Consider the following 21,195-nt stretch of genomic DNA (forward strand, 5'->3'; position numbering starts at 1 on the left):
CTTCATTATGTGTGAGAAAATGTATCGATGTCTATTAATAAGTGAGATTTATAAGATAGGATTGGATATTAATGATCGAATAATAAGCACCGTTGAAATATGAATATAACGTTTAAATTTTATCAAAGGCATTTGATATTATTTGATTTTGTGTTTTCATTTCTACTTCCTTAATCCCAATTATCTTAATTCGTATTATATAATATACTCCCTTTGTCCCTGAAATAAGTTCATCTTTTTCATTTTTGGGACGTCCCTCAAATAAATTTCTCTTTCTTTCTTTCCATTTTTTGGATAACTATCCCACTACTAATAATATTTTATTTATTTTTATTTTTCACTTTTTCACTATTCTCATTTTTTCACCACTCCCAATACTAATTATAACATATTTTTCTTCATTATCAATACACTTTACCATTTTTTCTTAAAACTCGTACCGTTCTCAAAGAGAAACTTATTTTGGGGACGAATGAAATATTTTTTATTCATTTTTTTATTATTTTTTTCATCTATCACATTTAACACTGCTGAAATAAGATTTTATTAAAAAGAAAAGAAACAACAACGGAAAACCAAACACCCTTGAAAGCACAAATCTGCAGACTAAGGGCCGAGCCTCGTTAAAACCTCATAACAGCTGAGGAAAAAGAGTACTCGTCAAGGACCAAGGTTGACAGAGCTGAGTTAGGAGGTCTCAAGGATTCCGGCCGAACCATTAGTTTATTAAATATTGTGTCTAAATATTTTGTCTCAACATAATCGAGACGGAGGGAGTATTAGTTTATGTCTTTATCTGTATATTATATTGCATTTATTTGTATCTTGATATGTATTATTCTTTTCAATATTAGATTAATTTTTTAATTCAATATATGATAAATTTGAATAATATATTAATAAATTATTTGTCATATAATTAAAGATATATTGATCTAATAATAATAATAATAATAAATCAAAAGAAAATCCTTGAAAAGGCATTTTAGAGGAGAGGGGGGCCTTTGTCGAGAATTCATGTGGGAAAGCACAGCGCCCCATGTTCGCGTGGATCTTTGTCTCCATCAGAATTCACAAAGTTTCTTTCATCAAAAACAAAAATAAAATCAGAAACCAGCTACATCTCTGAATGCTGATAGGCTGATAAAACGGTCAGACACTATACATCATATTTTAATATGTGTTATAACAAAATATAACTGAAATAAATATAAATAGTATTTCCTCCGTCCCACCGAAAGTGGTGTGTATTTCTTTTTGGGCTGTCCCACCGAAAGTGGTGCATTTTCTTTTTTGGTAATAATTTTACACTACAAACAATATGGCCTCACACACATTTACACACTTTTACACTATAATTTTATTCTTCTTAAATCTCGTGCTCAAAAGAAATGCACCACTTTGACCGGGACGGAGGGAGTATTAGTTTCGTACATAAATCCAGTGTGTCGAAGTGATAATTGGGCAAATGCCCAAAAGTCATCCAAACACTAGTAACAGAAATTCAATTTCAAAATTGAGTCCACATGACATGACATAATTTTGAGACACATTATTTGATGCTTTCTTTTATACCGCACAATATATTTAAGACTTAATTAATCTAAACTTATGAACTCAACCAGTAAATACCATACGACATCATTTTAAGAGTAAGCACATGGCATACTTTCAACCAGTTCAGAAAAAAATTATGTCGTGTTACTTTTTCGATCATAAAAATTTTGTCCGTGTCTATTTAGTCAGGTTGAGAAATAATACAACAATCTATAAAACATGTAAAAAATAAAAAATTAGATTACAGTTTATAATTTATTTTATAGCAAATACAACTCAACAAAGAGAGCGTTGCACAAAATCATTAGGGAATTAATGCATAGAGTGTATTAATTAATGTCACAACAATATTAATCTTAGCCATGTTGTGGCTACAGTGCATTGTGTACTGCACCTGATCACCAAATGAGAAATTGAAATTGAAGACCTCTAATAATTGCTATTTAATTTTATCGTCTCTATACTGATTTTAGATATTCAAGCTATTAATTCACATAATTGACAGGCAGGTGCAAGGGATTTAGTGATCAAATTAGGTTCATTATGAGTGGATAATTCAAACAGCTTTATTTTGGTATTTACTGGTTGAGTTCATATTACAAGGCCGGGTTTGCTTCAAAAGTCGGAAATTTGAAAGGAGATGTTAACATCCTCGCAAGCATCTGAACATGTGTTGTCTGGTGTATTTGGAAAGCGAGAAACGAATGTAAGTTCAATAATGGAAGCTGGTGCAAAGATAAGATCGTGACCGAGATTATTGCGAGAGTTTGGGGATGGAAAAATGCATACAAAATTCGTTGCACTACATCCGATTTCAGATCGTGGTCCTTGGGAGAGCAGATTCTTTCATGATCCCTTGCCTGCTGTTTTCTTCTCTTTCTTGGCTTTGAGTTTTTTTGATTCTCAGGTAGGGCTGAGCATCGGTTCAAAACCGAACCGAACCGAACCGAACCAATTTCACAAAATCGAAACCGAACCGACATAGGTAGTACACGGACAGAACCGAACCGCCTGGAGCCCGAAAACCGACCATAACCGAACCCGAAACCGATCGGTTTCGGTCGGTTACCGAACCGACCGATTTGCCCAATTTTTTGAAAAACAGCCTGTAATATTCGAAAAAAAATATAAAAATCTGCCCAAATCAAACCCCAATCTATGCATTCATTCGATTTACCAACCACCAAAAATTCGGAAAAAAAAACTGACCAAAACAAACTTCAAATTTTAATCGAAAAAACAACAAAAATTCGATTTACCTTTCGGACGAGGGGAGAAAGGTGACGGGTGGAGGTCTGCGTGACTGCGTCAGGATTCAGCGGCGGAGGAGAAGCCGATCTGGAGTCCTGGACGGCGGGTCTGGGCCATCTGGCTCGTGCTAGAGACGTCAGACACGGCGGGGGGCGGCCGGCGGTCTGCTCGTGCTGGTCTGCTCATGCTACCGTGCGCGAAGAATGGAGGCGACGCGGGCAGGTGGTCGCCGGTCGGAGAATGGAGGCGCGGCTGGGACTTGGGAGGGAGGGAGGAGAGTTGGGTTTCAATGGAGAAGGAGGCGCAGCAGTTCAAAATTGGGGGGAGGGCTAGGGTTTTAGTTTTACATTTAGTAAATGTAATATAAAATATAAAATAAATAATATATATCATGTATCGGTTCGGTTCGGTTCATATCCGAACCAAAATCCTAAAACCGAAACCGAACCGATACATGATCGGTTTTTTACTCTAAAAACCGAACCGAAAACCGAACCAGAAATTCCAAAACCGAACCGAACCAAAAATGGTCGGTTCGGTCGGTTTTTTCGGTCCGGTTCGGTTTATGCTCAGCCCTATTCTCAGGAACTGTTCTTGTTGTCTACTGCTTTCTGTTTCTTTGCTGATACACTTTGTTGGCACTGCTGGTGCCGTTGATTTTTGAGTTATAAACTTCCATTTCCTATCAAAAAAAAAAAACCCGGCCTTGTAATGGGTCAGCCAGACATAACCCATGCAAACTATAGCTTGGGCTCATTACCAGCTTACTTGAAACTTGAAACTTGAAACATTCAAAATTCATTCACATTTGCTCAATATTCTGTTTGAAATTATCGTGTATTTGATTTCATGAAAAAGTAACTCGATTCTGGATAATTAAAGTTTTAATCTGTCTTTATTTATTGAGTGTGTGTATGTATATATTTACAAATCAAACTACTATTAAAACATCTTCTATGAGTTTTAGGTTTATCTATTACTCCAGTTTACTATCCTTTCATGTTTTATTTGAACATCACTCATGCATATTATATGTGCGTCACATGTTTTGTTAATGATTTTTTTTTTATGTACCTATAAAGAAATTAGTGGACAAAATATAATGTTAATATATGGAGTATTTTTTTCATTTATAACACGTCTTGTTGGATATTGACACTTAATGATTAAATTTATCCCAATCTTCATACTTTCTATTTTTTTTACGTGACTTTATCATCAATTTTATAATTATAACTCTTTAAATATTATATTCCTCCATTATTTACAATGAGTGTGTGGTGAAGTGAAGGACACAAATTTTAATAAAATAATTGAAATATGTGACTTTAGTGTTCAATGATCCCACAAAGAATAATATTGATCCATCAAATTATTATAAAAATAAAGAGTGAGTATTTTGTAAATATTGAGTGTGAATGGGGTTTAAAATATAAAGAGGTTTCCAAAAAAAGAAAAATACACAATCTTTATAGATGGACGAAAATAGTACTTCATTCGTCCCATTAGGCTTGTTCCATTTCTTTTATGCACTGTTATTAAGGATATTTAAATAAGTGTAATAAAAGTGTGTAAAGGTGTGGGCTCGTATTATTTATAGTGTAAAATTATTATCAAAAATAGAAATAGGGCAAGATCAATGGGATAACCCAAAAAATTTTACAATATCAATGGAATGTAAAGAGTGATAAATAGATAATTTTTATGATCAGATGAAATACTATTTTTATACATGATTCAATTATTAAAAAACTTTTTACCGTATCGTTCTTAATTAAGTAAAATTTTGAGGAATTCCATAAAAAAAAGGTAAATTTTTTAGGAGGGGGGAAGGGGGGTGGGGAGTATTTTTTTTTTTCAATAAACATAAAATGTGGCGTGTTGACGCACATGCAAAAGAGGCTAGTGCGGGGATCCATGCTTCATTCCATTTTGATAGCCATTCTATTTCGAAAATCGAATCACACCGAACGAGCGTGAGCGTGAGCGTGAGCGTAACCGCATCAGATTAATAATACCTTCGTAGCAGTAAAATGGGTTTGAGCCCGTTGGGTTAGCCCGCTCCGTTTTAGAAAATGGGTGGGCCGAGTTGTGAGTTTGTAGGCCCATAAGATAAAAAATTGCCCCACGTGTGAATACATTACACATTATGCAAACAATCTTGTTGACAATTATGTAATCAGACAGCAATTAGGCATATCATACTCGATTTACCGTGGATCGAAATTAGCACGGCATGAATGTTCGGCAAATAGTCGCACTTTAGGAAATGTTTGGTTTTATTTATTTATCTATTACAATTTCCACGCATCACTTAATTTTAAAACTTCACTTAATTTTTGAAAAGTTTATATTGTCCATTACTGGATACCTAATTGAAGTATCAGACCTGACGACCTAATTGTCATTAATGTTCCTTCAAAATTATGTGGCTAAAAAGATGTGGTGTGTATTTGATTGATAAGTTTGCTTAATACCTATCATAATTTTAGGTGAAAAATTAATTTCTAATATATATAGGTTGTTTTCTACTACCTCAAATTGCTTTCACAGTTTCACCTACTAAAAAAACGGTTAGTATAGTGACGAAAATGCTTTTTTCATAATTAACAAAATAAAAAACAATGCTTAATTCAGTATTATATTTTTGCTAAATGCTATAGAAAAATATAGCAAAACATAAATATCTTATTACGTTCGGGTTGGAAAGTTTGCTGTTTCGACTTTCGATTCTATATTCTCTAAAATTATACTTCCTTCATCTCCAAATAACTTCCTAGTTGGGGATGACACCAGTTTTAAAGAAAAGTTATTAGATATATTGAAAGTGGTGAAAAAGTGTTATAATTATTATTGCAAGTTATGAAAAAAAAATTATAATTAGCATTGAGAATGGTGAAAAGTGAAAAGTAAAAATAAATAAAGTATTATTAATGATGAGGTAGTTTTCTAAAATGAAAAGAGAAAAAGAGGAAATTATTTGGGACGTCCCAGAAAAAAAAAAAAAAAAAAGAGATCGGTGGTGTATAGAGTTTTGATTTATCTTTTTAACATAGAGACATACGAACCACATGTAGGAATATAGTTATGATTCCACATCATTTATATTCACTAACTAAACATTAAATCATAAAACCCTACAATAAAATATTACAAACCATGATAATGAAACAACTAATCTTAGTATATAATCATTAGCAAGAAAATTATACTAATAAAAAAATTATAAAATAATTTCAACCATAACTTTAATTTGAGTTTAATTATTAGTGTGAAATTAAAAGAAGACGACAAATATTTCCTAGGTGGTTGAGTGAATATATGAATTTATATATTAGATATATATTCTGAGAAGTCAAAAACAATATCCAGCTGTATGCTGTAGCATTATCTCCCTCGCATCTCCACTAACATTACGCAGATTTTTATCTTTGCCCAAATTTTGCTCCTTTTCTTCTCCAGCAGCTGTTCCTCTCTCCCTCGCTCTCTCTAGATTACTCCATTTCCACTTCTCGCTAAACCCCAATTTCTCTTCCACTCGTCTTCCCCTGCACTAATAAACTCCGAATTTCCAATTCGTAAAACCCATTCGATTTCCCCCAATTACTACTTGCTCGTGCACTGTTTGCTGTTGTTGGTATCAAATTGATCCCCATTAGCATGGGGTGAGCGGAAAGCGGCATCGTATCATCGTCAGGAATGATGGAGTGGGATAGTAACTCGGAGTCCGATCTTAGCAGCGACGAGGAGTCGGAGGAGGAGGAAGAGGAGATCGCCGAAGGGTTAGGTTTTCTGTTGAGGAAGAGCGGCGGCGGAGTTCCTTTCCCCGTGGATACGCTTCTGCAACCGGCGCCGTGTGGGTTTGTTGTTACGGATGCTTTGGAGCCGGATAATCCCATTATCTACGTTAATTCGGTGTTCGAAATGGTTACTGGGTACCGTGCGGAGGAAGTTCTTGGCCGAAACTGGTTAGTATTGTGTGTCAATTTCTTTTCTTTTGATTCCCCCTTGAATTTTTTTGCTAATTTTGTGGCTATGTCGACTTTATTCGTTACTCTATGCTTGAAATTTGGCATCAACTCTGTATTGCTTAGAAGGAAATCCTGATTATGCGTTTGCAGCACAATTTATTTGAAGGTAACGTGCTTAAGGGGATATATTGCAATGTTTTCCAATTGGGGAAAATGATACTACACTTCTGTCTGGATAGCTGGTAGTCGCAAATCACCCTGTTTATGTTTGGATCACCTAATTTGATTATATAGTGTGGTGTACTTTACTTATGATCGTGTCAGTGTAACCACTACCCAGGCATCGGATGATTTTCGAACCTTAGGTTTGAGCGTACAGACACAATCTAGTACCTGTGCAATATATTTTAAGTTATGCTTTCACTCCGGCATGTTACTAAAGAACCAGTTTTCGGGTTGCTTCAAATTATACTGAAAGCACTGAAAGTAATTGAGCCAACTCTTTCCACACTTTCAGTTGGCTTAACATTTGGTCTGGAAATAGGGTTAAATGCGACGGAAGATAGAGGAAAGTTGGACCTAGATTTAATGAATTAATGCACTGCTAAAAGCGTAAGAGTTACATCACTTGGAGAGACTGTTGTTCCCTGCTCCGTCTGTGGATCGTAGCTTCCCTTGCTAGCATAGTTGTGACATTGAGGATAATTTATCTTTTATAAATTGAGTTAGCCAAGTATTCATGAATCATGTAGTTCTTCCTTGAGAAATTTGGTTTTTAAAAACCTGTGCAGAGGTCTTTATGTTTGTTTCCTTAGTTTTTGTTGACTGAATCTTGTATATTTGATCTTCACTGTCTTGGACATTGCTGCTCTATCAACTTCGAGGAGTACATCACTTAAAACTTTTTTTTTCTTACTACTATATTAATATGCTACTCTTATTTGTTTTAAGCACACATCAAGTTTAACCTTTTCTCTCCTGAGGTGTTATTGATTTTTCTCTTGCTACAGCCTGCTACAATTTTAAAGCTTTCAAAGGTTTGATTATGCTTATGCTGGTGATTTGTATATGATAATTGATAACTCTCCATATGATGACTAATTTAAAATTACTGCAGCCGCTTCTTGCAGTGCAGAGGTCCATTTGCAAATAGAAGACATCCTCTTGTCAACCCCACGGTAGTTGCTGAAACAAGAAGATGTCTTGAGGAAGGGATTGAGTTTCAGGGGGAGTTGTTAAATTTTAGAAAGGATGGATCTCCAATGATGAACAGGTTGCGAATGACCCCAATATATGGTGATGATGAAACAATAACACATATTATTGGTATACAGGTGTTCACAGAAGTAACTCTTGACCTGGGTCCACTTCCAGGATCCTCGGCTAAGGAATTTGTAAAAAAACCTTATAGGTTCAGATTCAATATTTCTACTGAAGGAATGTTGGAGGCGAACCGGAACATTGGCCATGGTTGTGGGATAATGCAGTTAAGTGATGAAGTAATCTCTCTGAAGATCCTTTCACGACTGACTCCCAGGGATATTGCTTCTCTTGGCTCTGTTTGTCGGAGGTTTTATGAGTTAACAAAGAATGAAGATTTATGGAGAATGGTCTGTCAAAATGCATGGGGTAGTGAAACTACTCGAGTACTGGAGACTGTACCTGGTGCAAAAAGATTGGGGTGGGGTAGATTGGCAAGAGAACTAACAACTCTTGAAGCAGCAGCATGGAGGAAACTAACTGTTGGCGGTGCTGTCGAACCCTCGCGTTGCAACTTCAGTGCATGTGCTGTTGGAAATCGTGTGGTTCTTTTCGGTGGAGAAGGTGTTAACATGCAACCCATGAACGATACATTTGTGTTGGACCTCAACTCCACAAATCCAGAGTGGCAACATGTCAAAGTGAGCTCTCCTCCTCCCGGGCGCTGGGGTCACACACTTTCTTGTGTAAATGGTTCCAATCTTGTTCTTTTTGGCGGCTGTGGGAGGCAAGGCTTACTCAATGATGTCTTTGTGTTGGACTTAGATGCCAAACATCCTACTTGGCGCGAAATCTCCAGCTTGGCTCCACCACTTCCTAGATCTTGGCATAGCTCCTGCACTCTAGATGGGACGAAACTAATAGTCTCTGGTGGCTGTGCAGATTCTGGAGTGCTGTTAAGTGATACCTTCTTGCTTGATTTATCAATCGAGAAGCCTGTGTGGAGAGAGATACCAGTAACATGGACCCCACCTTCACGTTTGGGCCACACACTGTCTGTATATGGTGGAAGGAAAATTCTCATGTTTGGAGGTCTCGCTAAGAGTGGCCCTCTGCGATTCCGATCAAGTGATGTATTCACCATGGATCTCAGTGAGGAGGAGCCGTGTTGGAGGTGTGTAACTGGGAGTGGCATGCCTGGTGCCGGAAACCCTGGGGGCATAGCTCCTCCTCCCCGACTAGATCATGTGGCTGTAAGTCTTCCTGGTGGTAGAATCCTTGTTTTTGGTGGCTCTGTGGCTGGTCTTCATTCTGCATCGCAGCTGTACATACTCGATCCAACAGAAGAGAAACCAACATGGAGGATTCTGAATGTACCGGGACGGCCACCCCGATTCGCATGGGGTCACAGCACATGTGTTGTTGGAGGGACTAGAGCTATAGTTCTTGGTGGTCAAACTGGGGAGGAGTGGATGCTCACTGATCTTCAGGAGCTATCGTTGGCGAGCTCTGTCTTCAACCTTGAGTGAACACAGTTTCTGAAGCTTTTGCACAGTTTCAACAAGTATTTGTGGGAATGCTGCAACATTAGCTGCTATGCCAAAACTGTGGTCTTTTTTGTAATTCTCCTCGAGCATTCGTGCTAATGGTACCATCTTGTATTCGCATTCGCACTCTCTCGAGGCCCCTAGTGCTCGGTAGAATTGTAGGGCTTAATATATGTAGTCTTAGCTTATGTCATGTATGTGTTGTGCTTCGGGTTCTGTAAGTTGCGAGAAACACAACGAAAAGATGAAGAGGGAATATCTTATATTGGGATGTATGTATGTATGTATGTGTGTGTGTGTTTTGTTTGTTGATACTATGTCAATAATTCATAGCGACTGGTTGTTGTATTTCCTGTGCTTTGGTTTCCTCTTGTTATTCAAATACCTAGAGGAAGTTGACTCCATCATTTCGAATTGTATTGGATATAAAACAATAAAGGAATATACATACATACATACATACATACATACTAAGAAGTAGTTTCATCTCCTGAGTAAAGAAGCTTCGAAATATACTAAGATGCCGCAGGCAACAACACAGCTATGACACTCAGCTCTATAAGGCCAAAAAAACTTCATAGCAACTGATGATTCTAAGTATGTGTTTTCTTCTGCTGTCTCCATTAAAGAAGAATTTCAAGAATCTGGCGACCTCATGACTCCATGTTTTCCCTGACCCGCAACACGAGCCTCTGCAGAGCTTGCTCGGTGTATGAGGCGTCCTCCTCCCGGATCCTGGCCACAAACTCCATAGCATCTTTGTACCGTTTTGCCTTACAATAGCCATCTACGATTGTGTTATATGTGAGCTCATTCGGCCTACAGTTATGCTGGATCATATAGCTCATCACTTCGTCCACTTCTTGGAAAAGCCCTCGCGCTGAGAAGCCAGCTACGAACGTGTTGTAGGTAACTATGCATGGTCTTATCCCCCTACTCGTCATATCAGAGAAAGTCCTCATTGCCTCCTCCATGAGCCCTTGCCTGCAGAAGCCTTTGATGACCGTGTTGTAAGACACAAGATCCGGCTTCCCTTCGCCTAGCAGCAACCCGTTGAGGACGTCCTGTGCCTTCCAGCAGTCGCCAGACCTAGCATACATATCCATCAAGCTGTTGTAGGTGACAAGATCCGGCTGCAGCCCACTCTCCCGAATGAAATGCAGCATCTCATGAGCACGCTCATGCATCTTGTTCCTCGAGAAGATGGACAGCATGGAGTTCACCACCACCATATCGGGTCTGTAGCCGTTCTTCAAGAACTCTTGAAATGCTCTCTCCATTCCTGCAAGGGATTTGCACTTGAAATTTGCTAGAATCAGAGTTCTCAAAAGCATCCAGCTTGGATATATGTGACCATCATAGATATCCTCAGCTATCCTCTCGATTCCTCTCACATTCCCTCCTTTCGAGTAGCTGTGAAGCATGAGCGAATGTGTCGTCTCATTAGGCCTAAAACCCTTTCTCGTCATGTCTGCAATAATAGACTCTGCCGCTCTCCAGTCTCCTTTCCGAGCCAAGGCGTTTAGGAGTGCATTATAGGTCGTGATACATGGCGAAAACCCTGCTTTTATCATCTCGTCGTGCATCTTCCCAGCATTGATCTCGGACCCGCACCTACCATACGCACTTATCAAAGTATTGAATGTATCCCTGTCCGGCTCAAACCCACAGTTCTTCATCTCATGGAAGACGCGGCTCACATGCTTGTGCATCCCTTTGGTACCACACATGGCGAGCATGGTGTTCCACGTGACACGATTTGGTATACACCCGCTAGACTTCATATCACAGATCACCTCCATCATCTCCTCAATACGTGCCTTCTTCCCTAACATCCCGATAATGGAATTATAGGTACAAACGTTAGGGACACACCCCGATTCCTTCATCTGCTTGAAGAAACGCAAGGCTTTATCCTCCTTCCCAGCCTTGCCATAGGCATCAATGACAGTGGTGTAAGTGACTGCATTCGGCATTACACCCTTACTCGTCATAGTCCCAATCAATGCAGCTCCTTCCTCAAGGAACCCCGCCCTCACATAAGCAGCCACAAGTTCATTGTAAGTCACTGAATCAGGAGGGCAGTTATTCTCCTCCATTTCCCTCAAAACACTCAACGCCTCATTGTAGATCCCCGCTTTCCCATACACTTGAAGCAACGAGTTATACGTGACAGTTCCTGGCACATAGCCATTCGACTTGAGCTCATTGAAGAAACTCTTTGCCTCCTCCAACAACCCTTCTCTCCCATATGCAGATATCACAGTGCTGCAAGTGAACTCATCAAATTCAAGCCCTAAACTCTTAATCTCATCCAAAAGGCCCAAAATCTTATCCCAAGATCGACCCTTTTTGCCATAAACATCCAACATCACATTATAAGTAACCAAAGTCGGGCTCAAATCTCTCAGCTTCATGAAATCGAACAATGCTATGGCCTTTTCATACTTCCCACTGCGAGAATACGAATGTAAGATGGTGGTCCACGCTCGAACATCAAGCGTGAAATCCCTCACAGGAATAACATCAAACAGTTTCGATGCAACCGAATGCTGAGACTCTTTGCCAAGAATCTTGACCATCAATTCGATAATCTGATTATCCAATCTATCACTATTGCACGCATCCAAATTGAGAACAACCCATTCAAACAACAAAACGGCCCTGTCGCTATGCCCCGACATATCCAGACCTTTCAGCAGACTAATCAAATCAACTTCTCGAAGCAATTCGAACTTGGCGGAATCAAAAAAGGAGCGCAATTCGGAAACGGGAAGCTCCAGAATTGAGTCGAGAATCAACTTACACTTGAGTGGGAGGAAATCGAGCGATCCTCCATCGGTCACAGCCCTATCACCAATCACCGGAATCGCAATCGAGCTGCCGCTGGCATCTTTCCTGAAATGGGCCGACAAGGAGTCTTGGCTGCGGGAAGGTAGAACGTGGGAAGAAGCTAGAGATGATTTGACAGGGTGAGATACGTGCAGGAGGTGCTGGAGGAGGGAATCGAGCGGGAAAGAGTGGGAAGATTGCTGCTGCTGCTGCTGCTGCGACGGCAGCAGAGGCGGGAGAGGGAGGCTGGAGGTGTTGAATTTGAGGCGTTGGTGGGAAGCGGGTTTGGTGGGCTGGATTGGGAATGCTGGTCGGTTGGGGAAAAGGTTTCCTTCCATTGAATTGGAGCGAAGGATGTTTTGAATGATGGCGAAGATTGGGGAGCTGGGGATTACATGAGAAAGATGGCGCAGAAAGTGTTTGAAGTAATGATTGAAAGAGATAAACACAGTGTATGGTGTTTTGGGGATTTCGGTTGTTATGAGGTCCACTAGTGCTTCTTGCTGCACCGTATCCTATCTTTGTTTTGGTGTGTGAGAAGCCCGATTTTTTTCTTTATTTAATCTATGCTTTTTTTAAAAAAATCATTACATATTTTTTTTAAAAATACACTCACACTCTAGTTTTCAAGATGATTCCAACCCCCGACCTAATTAGTTGGAAGAGAAACGTCTTACCAACAGACTGTGCTTCATCGACAATATAACTCTCTAGATGACACGAAATTTTCTTTTATTTGGTCTATGCTTTAGTAAGTGTAAATATAATCTTTTTTTGAAAAGAAGTGTAAATATAACTTATTATAATAATTTTATTTAATTTTTGAATTATCTATTTTAACAGATTAATATTCAAATTATAAAATATGTTGAAATTATTGGCCCAAACCAAGGCCCATTTCTTGGCAGCTCATTACCCTCCTTCAGTCCACAATTGACAGCCCATCCCTTTAGTTAAATTGCAATCCTAGTTGTTGCATTCCTTGAAACAGTTTTGGAACACTAACTACCTCATTTCTCCCAGTTCTCTTCTCCATTCTCTATGCGCTCCTGTGTGAAAGAGAGAAACTCAGTCTGTGTCTTCACCTTATCTCTTGTCTTCTCTTTGTTTTGGTCGAAGTGTGAACAAGTTTAGTGCTTGTGTGTCTCCTTCGTCCAATCTGTGTTATCTCTGTGTCGGTTACCTGGAGTGGGGTTGAGGGTGAACTTGACAGTGAAGTTGTTGGAACGTGGTGTTGCTGGAGGAGGACTACACTTGGGTTTGAGAGAAACTGAGATCTGAGCCGAAAGACAATTGCAGTTGCGTCGTCTCCGCAGCTTCTGCTGCTCCGTTTCCGGGCAGCCACCTTGCTGCCCCCTTTATTCTATCTTTATTTGTTTTAGTCCTTTTTACTTTCTTTTGGTGCCTTTTTCTTTGTGCAAGAATTTTAAGGGACGATCAGTAAATTAACGTATGTGTGGTTTACGTAAGAGCTTCGTTTGTAGCAGAATTTTGGGAATGAACTAAATAAAATGAGACTTCAGTGTGTGAAAACGATGAATGGACGACAAGGCAATATCCACGACAAAATATATGCCAATTTATTGTATGTTATTGACCTGAATGGTGTATAAGATCGTTACGAATTTAATTTGGTTTGATATGAAAATAAATATATAATTATTATTTATGTGTCAGAAGCTCGTTCTGAATATTACGAAATATGTGAAATTTTGAGCTATAAACATTAAGAACATCTATACTACATGTAACTCTCAATTCAAAATCAATTTTAAAATTGAGTGGTAGTTATAATAAAATTGAAAAACTATTTTTAAACTATATTTTTTCTTTTTATTTTTTCTTTATCTTCTTATTTTTTTATTTTATTTTATTTCTAAATTTTTTAAATTCGACTAATTATAAACTATAAAATATGTATATCAAATTAAATATCACTATAAGAGCTTTAATTTGATATATTTTATATAAATATTTAATTTAAAATGTAAAAGTTATATTTATTTATAGATTAAATTTTTTAAAAAATCTCTCTCATCTCTCATCTTTTTTTGAATAAATCTATTTTTTTTATTTTTTACTTTTGTGTTTATTTTTTTTCTTTTCATAATATCTATTTTTAATGTTGTGATTTTTTTTCAATATTCAACTTAAATATATTCAGTTAAAATTATTATTTTATTATATTTATACATATAATAATTAAGTTGGTATTAATTTTATATTAGTATAAAAATATTTTCCGTGAATTGCACTTGATGAAAATGCTAGTTCAACTTTAAATATGTATCCTAAATCAAGTGGTGACAAATTTATCCCGATATATTTAGATAGTTTCATTTAATTTAGATATTATCGGTTAAAGTAGTATATATATCGGGTCGGATTTAGTCTATTTGTATTATGGTGAGTCGAGCTCGAAGACAAAGGAGTTCGAAAGCAAATATTAAGCCCAATACTCTTAAACCAATTATAGGGCTAATTTCAATTACGGGAACATAGGTTTCGACCCAAACACTGATAATTTGAAGTTGTATATGCTTAATTAAAACTTGTTGGGCCTTAGCTCAAAAATTGTTGGGCCTCTCCGACGATTTGACAGGTCCTAACTCGTAAGCTACTCTTATATTCGAATCCAAATTTAAAATCAATCAACATATTCATATAATCATGTAGAAAATGCTACACACATTTAGTAATGGATACCATGTGATAGATTTTGAAACGTCAATTGGCAATTCGTTTTACGCATGCTTTTTTTTTATTATTATTGAAACGGGTCTTATTTTTGTAGAAGTATAGTGGAAGATCTACGTTTAAGTATATAGAATTTGAATCAACTCAGAAGATCTACTCTTTTGTGATGCACTCACAAGATCTACTTTGAGCAGCAATGATTTACATGTTACAATATATTGACGTCCTCAAAATCAAACCTAATTTTCCCCTAAATGCATAAATATCTTTTGGGGAAGTGGATAGATCAATAAGCCCTTTCTTAGTTAGGCAATAAAGATGGAATCCACGCCGCACACTTTTTCGTTCAATTTTGCAGTAGATAAATAAATGCTCACTCCAAAACCGGCTTTTTAAATTTGTTATTTTTATCGCCTCAAAAAAGAAGATAAAAAACTTATCTTATTGTTTCGGGGTAGTGGCAAATATTGTCACGCTACTTTTTTTGGACGCATGATTGCTAATTTTTATTTAATCACAGCTATCTTAAATCTTACCTTGATTTGGCAGTGTAGATATAAGTGGCTTTAAAATATAGCTTCAAACTATTATATACTCCTATATAATCTCTCTCCAGTCTCCAACAGCCCAATTCCAAGAAATCTATTTAAAATAATAATAATAAATAAATAAAACATTATGATTTCTGGTCATCTCCTGTAATATGATGAGAAAAGAGAATTACACTTTCATGATTTACTTTTCCATGAAACAATTAGAAACGAGACGATAAGTCATTATAAAATGGAGATTTCCATCTAAGAAATGTACTAATTTCGAAACAACCATCAAAGGTATGAAGGGACAACATTGTACTAAGAGGTAAAAAAGTTTAGTTTAGTTTAGTTTTTTTTTCTCTTGTAATTGAAAAAAAAAAAGAGAGAGAGAGAGGAGCTGTTAACGTCAATAACATCATGGGACGGGTTAATTTCATAGACCGAAAAGGTGAGAAGAATAAAGTGTTTTGTGGTTGATTTGTAAATAGTTAATGGGCCAAATTAGTTGGGTTTTTATTAGGTGCTTCCAAAGATTCCTTAGGTCCAAAATGGGTCACGCTTGGCCACCAATTAACCAATGGGATGTCATGAAAATGCCTCTATAGTATGTTGATGTGTATGTTAGCATTCGTTAAATTGGGAACATTAATAGCCATCCTTTTAGTGGTCTCCTTTTTGCTTGTTCAAGAATGCTCATACTCATAATTAACTCGATTCGTTGTATGTTAATACAACGTATAAAGCAAATTCAAATATTCTTGTACGACTCACCGCGTCCATAATGAGATAGTGATCGATATCGCAAGTTCTCAAGGATGGAGTCTCTTGTTTAAGAGATATTGAAGAGTGCATGTGCATTTGTCCCCAAAAGATTCTACTAGTCTACGTCCTATTTCATTATTCATTAATGTATGAGGTGAATTTAATTAGGATATATATATAAAAGGTGATCTTGAAATCGATAATAAAATCAACCCACGAGCTATATATTTCATTTACTAGTATGTAGACAAATCAAAGAAATTAATCATCTCTCCTTTAGAATTTCTCAACCATAGTAGTAAAACCAATCTTTTCTTGTCATTTGTCAACTTGTCTTATCCGAATCAAGCCCCTTACAAACCCAAGGGCCTAAAATTCCATATCTTATATCATGAGAGGAAGACAATTGATGAAAGCCAAAACTTAGAAACAACAACTTAAGAATTTTGCAATCTTTAGTGGCAATAATTCACCTAAAAGTCCCTTTCCTTGTCACAACCCACAAGCTGCATGCACTTGAATTCCCTTTTCTCAATTAGTGGACTATTTTTTCCATATTTTTGATGGAGTAGAAAATTGAAAAACACACACACACAATTAGTGGGACCATTGGGATTTATGGGAGGGGAGATGGAATTTGGTACTATATTGTATAGCTCTCTCTCTCTCTCCTAAAAGAGTGTTGGAAAAGTGAAAGTAGGGCACAAGTGGAATGCATATTGTTCTACAACAGCACAAAAGAGCATCATAAGATTGCACTATATAGTCCCATACCTTGTGTGCAGATTTTAGTCTTATGTATTTGTCTCCCACTCTTTGGCCATCTATAGATAATGTCTCTACTATTAATTTTGCCGTTCTATACATTGTTACCAACTATATATATAGTTCCACACATTGTGTGTCGTGCTAGCTATGTTGGATGCATACAGCTCTACAACATGCATGCATTTGTTGCCAAACCGTTGTATTGTGCTCTAATTGCATCATATATGTGTACGGATTGGTTGATTGTAAAATGCCGATTATAATCATATAAGAAAAAATCATAAATGATGATTGTGTGAGACTACTATATATGCATGTTCAACTCTTCTCCGAGTGATCTAGAGAGTTGGTAAAACAAATGGAAGACCACGAATTTGAGTCACTCCAAAAATTTAAAACATACTCCCTTCGATCTATAAGAGTGTGCCCTTATTTTTATTTTGGGACATCTCACAAAGAGTGTGCATTTGTCATTTTTGGACACTACCCACCACTAACTCCTACTATTTTTTACATGAATCACTTTTTTTACCACTAAAAGTTATGCACACTCTTGTGAGACGAATGATATATTAATTTATTCACTAAAAATTAATTGTTCCCGGTCAATTAATCTGTCACTTCTTTTTCTTCCCACTTTCCGCAAGTAATGATTTTGCTTTTATACTTTTTTCTCATGTGTAAGGAATTTATTCGTTAGAAAAAAATATTAATTTATTTTCTTCAAGCTTAACATTGTGTGTGTGTGTAAAATATGTTTATTCCCTTGTTGAATTACAGTTCAATAAACTTGGGCGAAAAACTACTTGTCTGGAGTCAACCGAGCAGCTCAAAACCTTTTAGTAAAATGTACGTCTGTATCTTATCTATGGTAATAGAAAAAATGCCTTAATTACCTATTTTATCTTTATCTTTATTATATACTCTCTTCGTCCACAAAAAATAATCATTTTTTGTCATTTTGAGAAGTCCATAAAAAATAATCCCTTTCAATTTTTAGAAACTATTTATCACATGGTGAACCTTATTCTCCACTTACAATATAATTAATTATCATTATAAATACTACTCTTTTTAAGTGGGATCATTTCTTCACTCACAATACAATAATCATTTTTATTAAAAATGTGCTATATATCCCTTACTTATGACTAATTTTTGTGGATGAGGGAGGATTCTATTTTAAGATTAATTTTGTAAATAACATATTACTATATATTTATAAAAACATATTAATGTATTAAATATTAAATTAAATGTATTTAATATAGTTTAGATTAGGAGTAATCTAATAGAAAATTTCGGCCATTCTATATTAAAGGATTAAATATTATTTGTATTAATAAAAAAACATGTTATTTGTATTAATTTATAGTCTAAACATCATATTAAACCCCAAATTATATTCCGTTTTATAAAAAATATCCTGAATTATAAGAAATATTTTTTAAAACCCTAAATTATTAGGTTTGTATCAAAAATATTCAGCAACCATTTTGCGGTTCCTGGAATCATGATGTGGCTCGCCGGATGATACCTTAAAATCTATATTTTATTTTTCAAAATGACATGGCACAAAACCACGTCATTTTATGCCATATCATTTTTAAAAATTAAGTAGACATTGGATAAACTGACCTTTAACGCAATTTGAATCAACTTGACACGACGCAAAACGATGTCTCTTTTTTAAATGCATGGCACAAAACAATGTTATTTTGTGTCATGTCATTTACAACAATAAAATATAAATTACATAGTGGCATCCGGCGAGCCACATCATGATTCTGGAGATCAAAAAATGGACGCAAGACATTTTTTATGCAAACATAATAGTTTGGGATTTTCTAAAACATTTCTTATAATGCAAGACATTTTTGGTAAATCGAGTATAATTTGAGATTTAATATGATACTTACACTAATTTATGTATTAGTTATTAAAAATAGTGGTAATAGAATAAAGTTCAATAAAATACCCGAGCATAAGAGAATAGTTTAGATAAATATATATATGCAAGTGGAAAAAGCTCTTATCTAATACTCTCTTCGTTCACGAAAGAAAAGTCTCGTTTGAGGGTGGAAATGAGTTTTAATAAAATTGTTAAAATTGTTGTAAATAGAATAAAAGTACAATTTGTAGGTGTAGTGTTAGTACAAAAAAGTAGAATAAAAATAATATAATTAGTTAAAAAAATGAAATAAAAATACAATTTATAGTTAAATATTGAAGATAAGGTATGATGTGACGGTTCAAAAAGTGAAATAGGACTTTATTTCATGGGGGAAAATGATAAGTAAGACTCTTTTACATGAAAGAAGGGTGTTTTTTTTTTTTTTTTTTTTTGACGATGAAGCGCAGTCTGTTCGTAAGACGCTTCCCCTCCAACCAATAGGTCGGTGGTTCGAGTCACCCTAGGAGCTAGAGTGTGAGTGGGTTTTTTCATTTCTTTGATTGTAACAATTTTTTTTAAAAAAAAGGGTGTTTTTTTTTTTACTTCTGAATAATATTAGTTAGTATTTTAATTAATGAGTGCAATGAGACATAAGAAATTTATTAGTTTATAGAATTTATTAATTTATTGAGTATTATTTTTAAAGAGTTTACAAATAAATCAAATTATTGATTGAAAAATTAAATATAATAAATATTATATTTTTATTTTATAAAATAAAATAACATTTTTTTAGAATAAAAAAATAACATTAATTATACGTATAAGGTACGCTCCTTATAGTTATATAAAAACTCCTTATAGTTATATAAAAACATTTAATTACTATGTGTCTGCAAAGGTAATATTTAACACTCCATCCCTTCACATCAACAGGTAAAACTAACCTTTCCACTAACAATTAGAAAAGTAAATTTGTGAGGTTGTATATAGATATATATGGATCTGTATACTTTTTTGTGATTCAATGTCCCCGGCACGTAGTATATATTATTATTCTATATGACCTCTCATAAGTAAATAGACATATATATTAGCAATCTCTCTATGGTGTCGTGATGTTACGTAGTTCTACCATTAATTTGTTTGATGCACTATGACTACAGTTTTATTTTCTTATCCAAATTATAGTCGTGGTTTAAGTATTTGTTGATATTTGATGTTGCTTACGGTATAATTTAACCAATAAAGAAGAAATCCGCACTATATAGATTAGATTCACAAGTATTGGATTCTAGGGTTTTCCACCTTGATATATGCCTTTTGATCAATCATACCTCAATCCACAATCATCGCGACGGTCCAGCCTTTTTGGATCAAGATATTTTTCTTATAAAAATATTATATACTATAACTTATATATACGTGTATAATTATCACGCTATAGAGAGTAGACTTGAAGTTAGAGGTTTAATTAAATAAAAGAAACCGTGAGTGATTAGCTAGTACTAGACAAGGAGAGGTTCAATTTTATGATTAAACTATATAAGTTGCACATTTGTACTGTTATTATAGTAATAATAATTGTTATTATTATTATTGAATACATGTTCCATATATAAAGTAATACTACATAACTATTTGGAATCTGGACGGACTCTTATTAATAAATAGAGGTGTTCATTGCATGTTGTTGAGGAACAAATTGGAGAATTTTTTATTTTTCGTAATTTGATAATAAAGAAATTCTTGACATAGACGACGCGCGGTGGAGAGATATATTAGTTTTATTGACAATATTATGAAATATTAGGGTGTTTGTGAGTCAATTATTTTCACCATTTATTTTGGAAATTCTTGTTAATTAATAAGTGCCTTCGCCATGTGACAACATGAGACCATTGGCATAATGGAAAACCCTTTAAATAAAAAAAAAATGTAGTCATATTTGACTCAATAATTTCTGTTGCGCTTGCGAGTAACATGGATAAAGATTATTGTATTGTATACATATTATATGAATCATCACTATATAAACACACACACACACACACACTGTGTACGTAAGGCTTTATGGCTATATTTGGCACAAACAGTGCAGAACATAACCGTCAGGAATTAAGGCGAGTATATCGGGAGGGGGTGGAACTATAATAGAAAGTATTGCACCGTTACCGTAA

At 35.6% G+C, this 21,195-nt stretch overlaps 2 protein-coding genes across 2 annotated transcripts; one reads left to right on the plus strand and one right to left on the minus strand.

The window, feature by feature from the left end:
- Positions 1-6,155: 6,155 nt before the first annotated feature.
- LOC131004387 (adagio protein 1-like) lies at positions 6,156-9,874 on the plus strand. Its single transcript, XM_057931067.1, has 2 exons — positions 6,156-6,776; positions 7,897-9,874. Exons 1-2 carry the CDS (start codon positions 6,508-6,510, stop codon positions 9,506-9,508), a joined length of 1,881 nt encoding a protein of 626 aa, XP_057787050.1. The 5' UTR covers positions 6,156-6,507; the 3' UTR covers positions 9,509-9,874.
- Positions 9,875-9,933: 59 nt separating this feature from the next.
- LOC131004338 (pentatricopeptide repeat-containing protein At2g18940, chloroplastic) lies at positions 9,934-12,894 on the minus strand. The gene has a single exon (XM_057930986.1). The coding sequence runs from the start codon at positions 12,694-12,696 to the stop codon at positions 10,180-10,182; it is 2,517 nt and encodes an 838-aa protein (XP_057786969.1). The 5' UTR covers positions 12,697-12,894; the 3' UTR covers positions 9,934-10,179.
- Between the last annotated feature and the right edge of the window lie 8,301 nt (positions 12,895-21,195).

Source organism: Salvia miltiorrhiza, chromosome 1, assembly GCF_028751815.1.
Source record: "Salvia miltiorrhiza cultivar Shanhuang (shh) chromosome 1, IMPLAD_Smil_shh, whole genome shotgun sequence".
Classification (NCBI taxonomy): Eukaryota; Viridiplantae; Streptophyta; class Magnoliopsida; order Lamiales; family Lamiaceae; genus Salvia; species Salvia miltiorrhiza.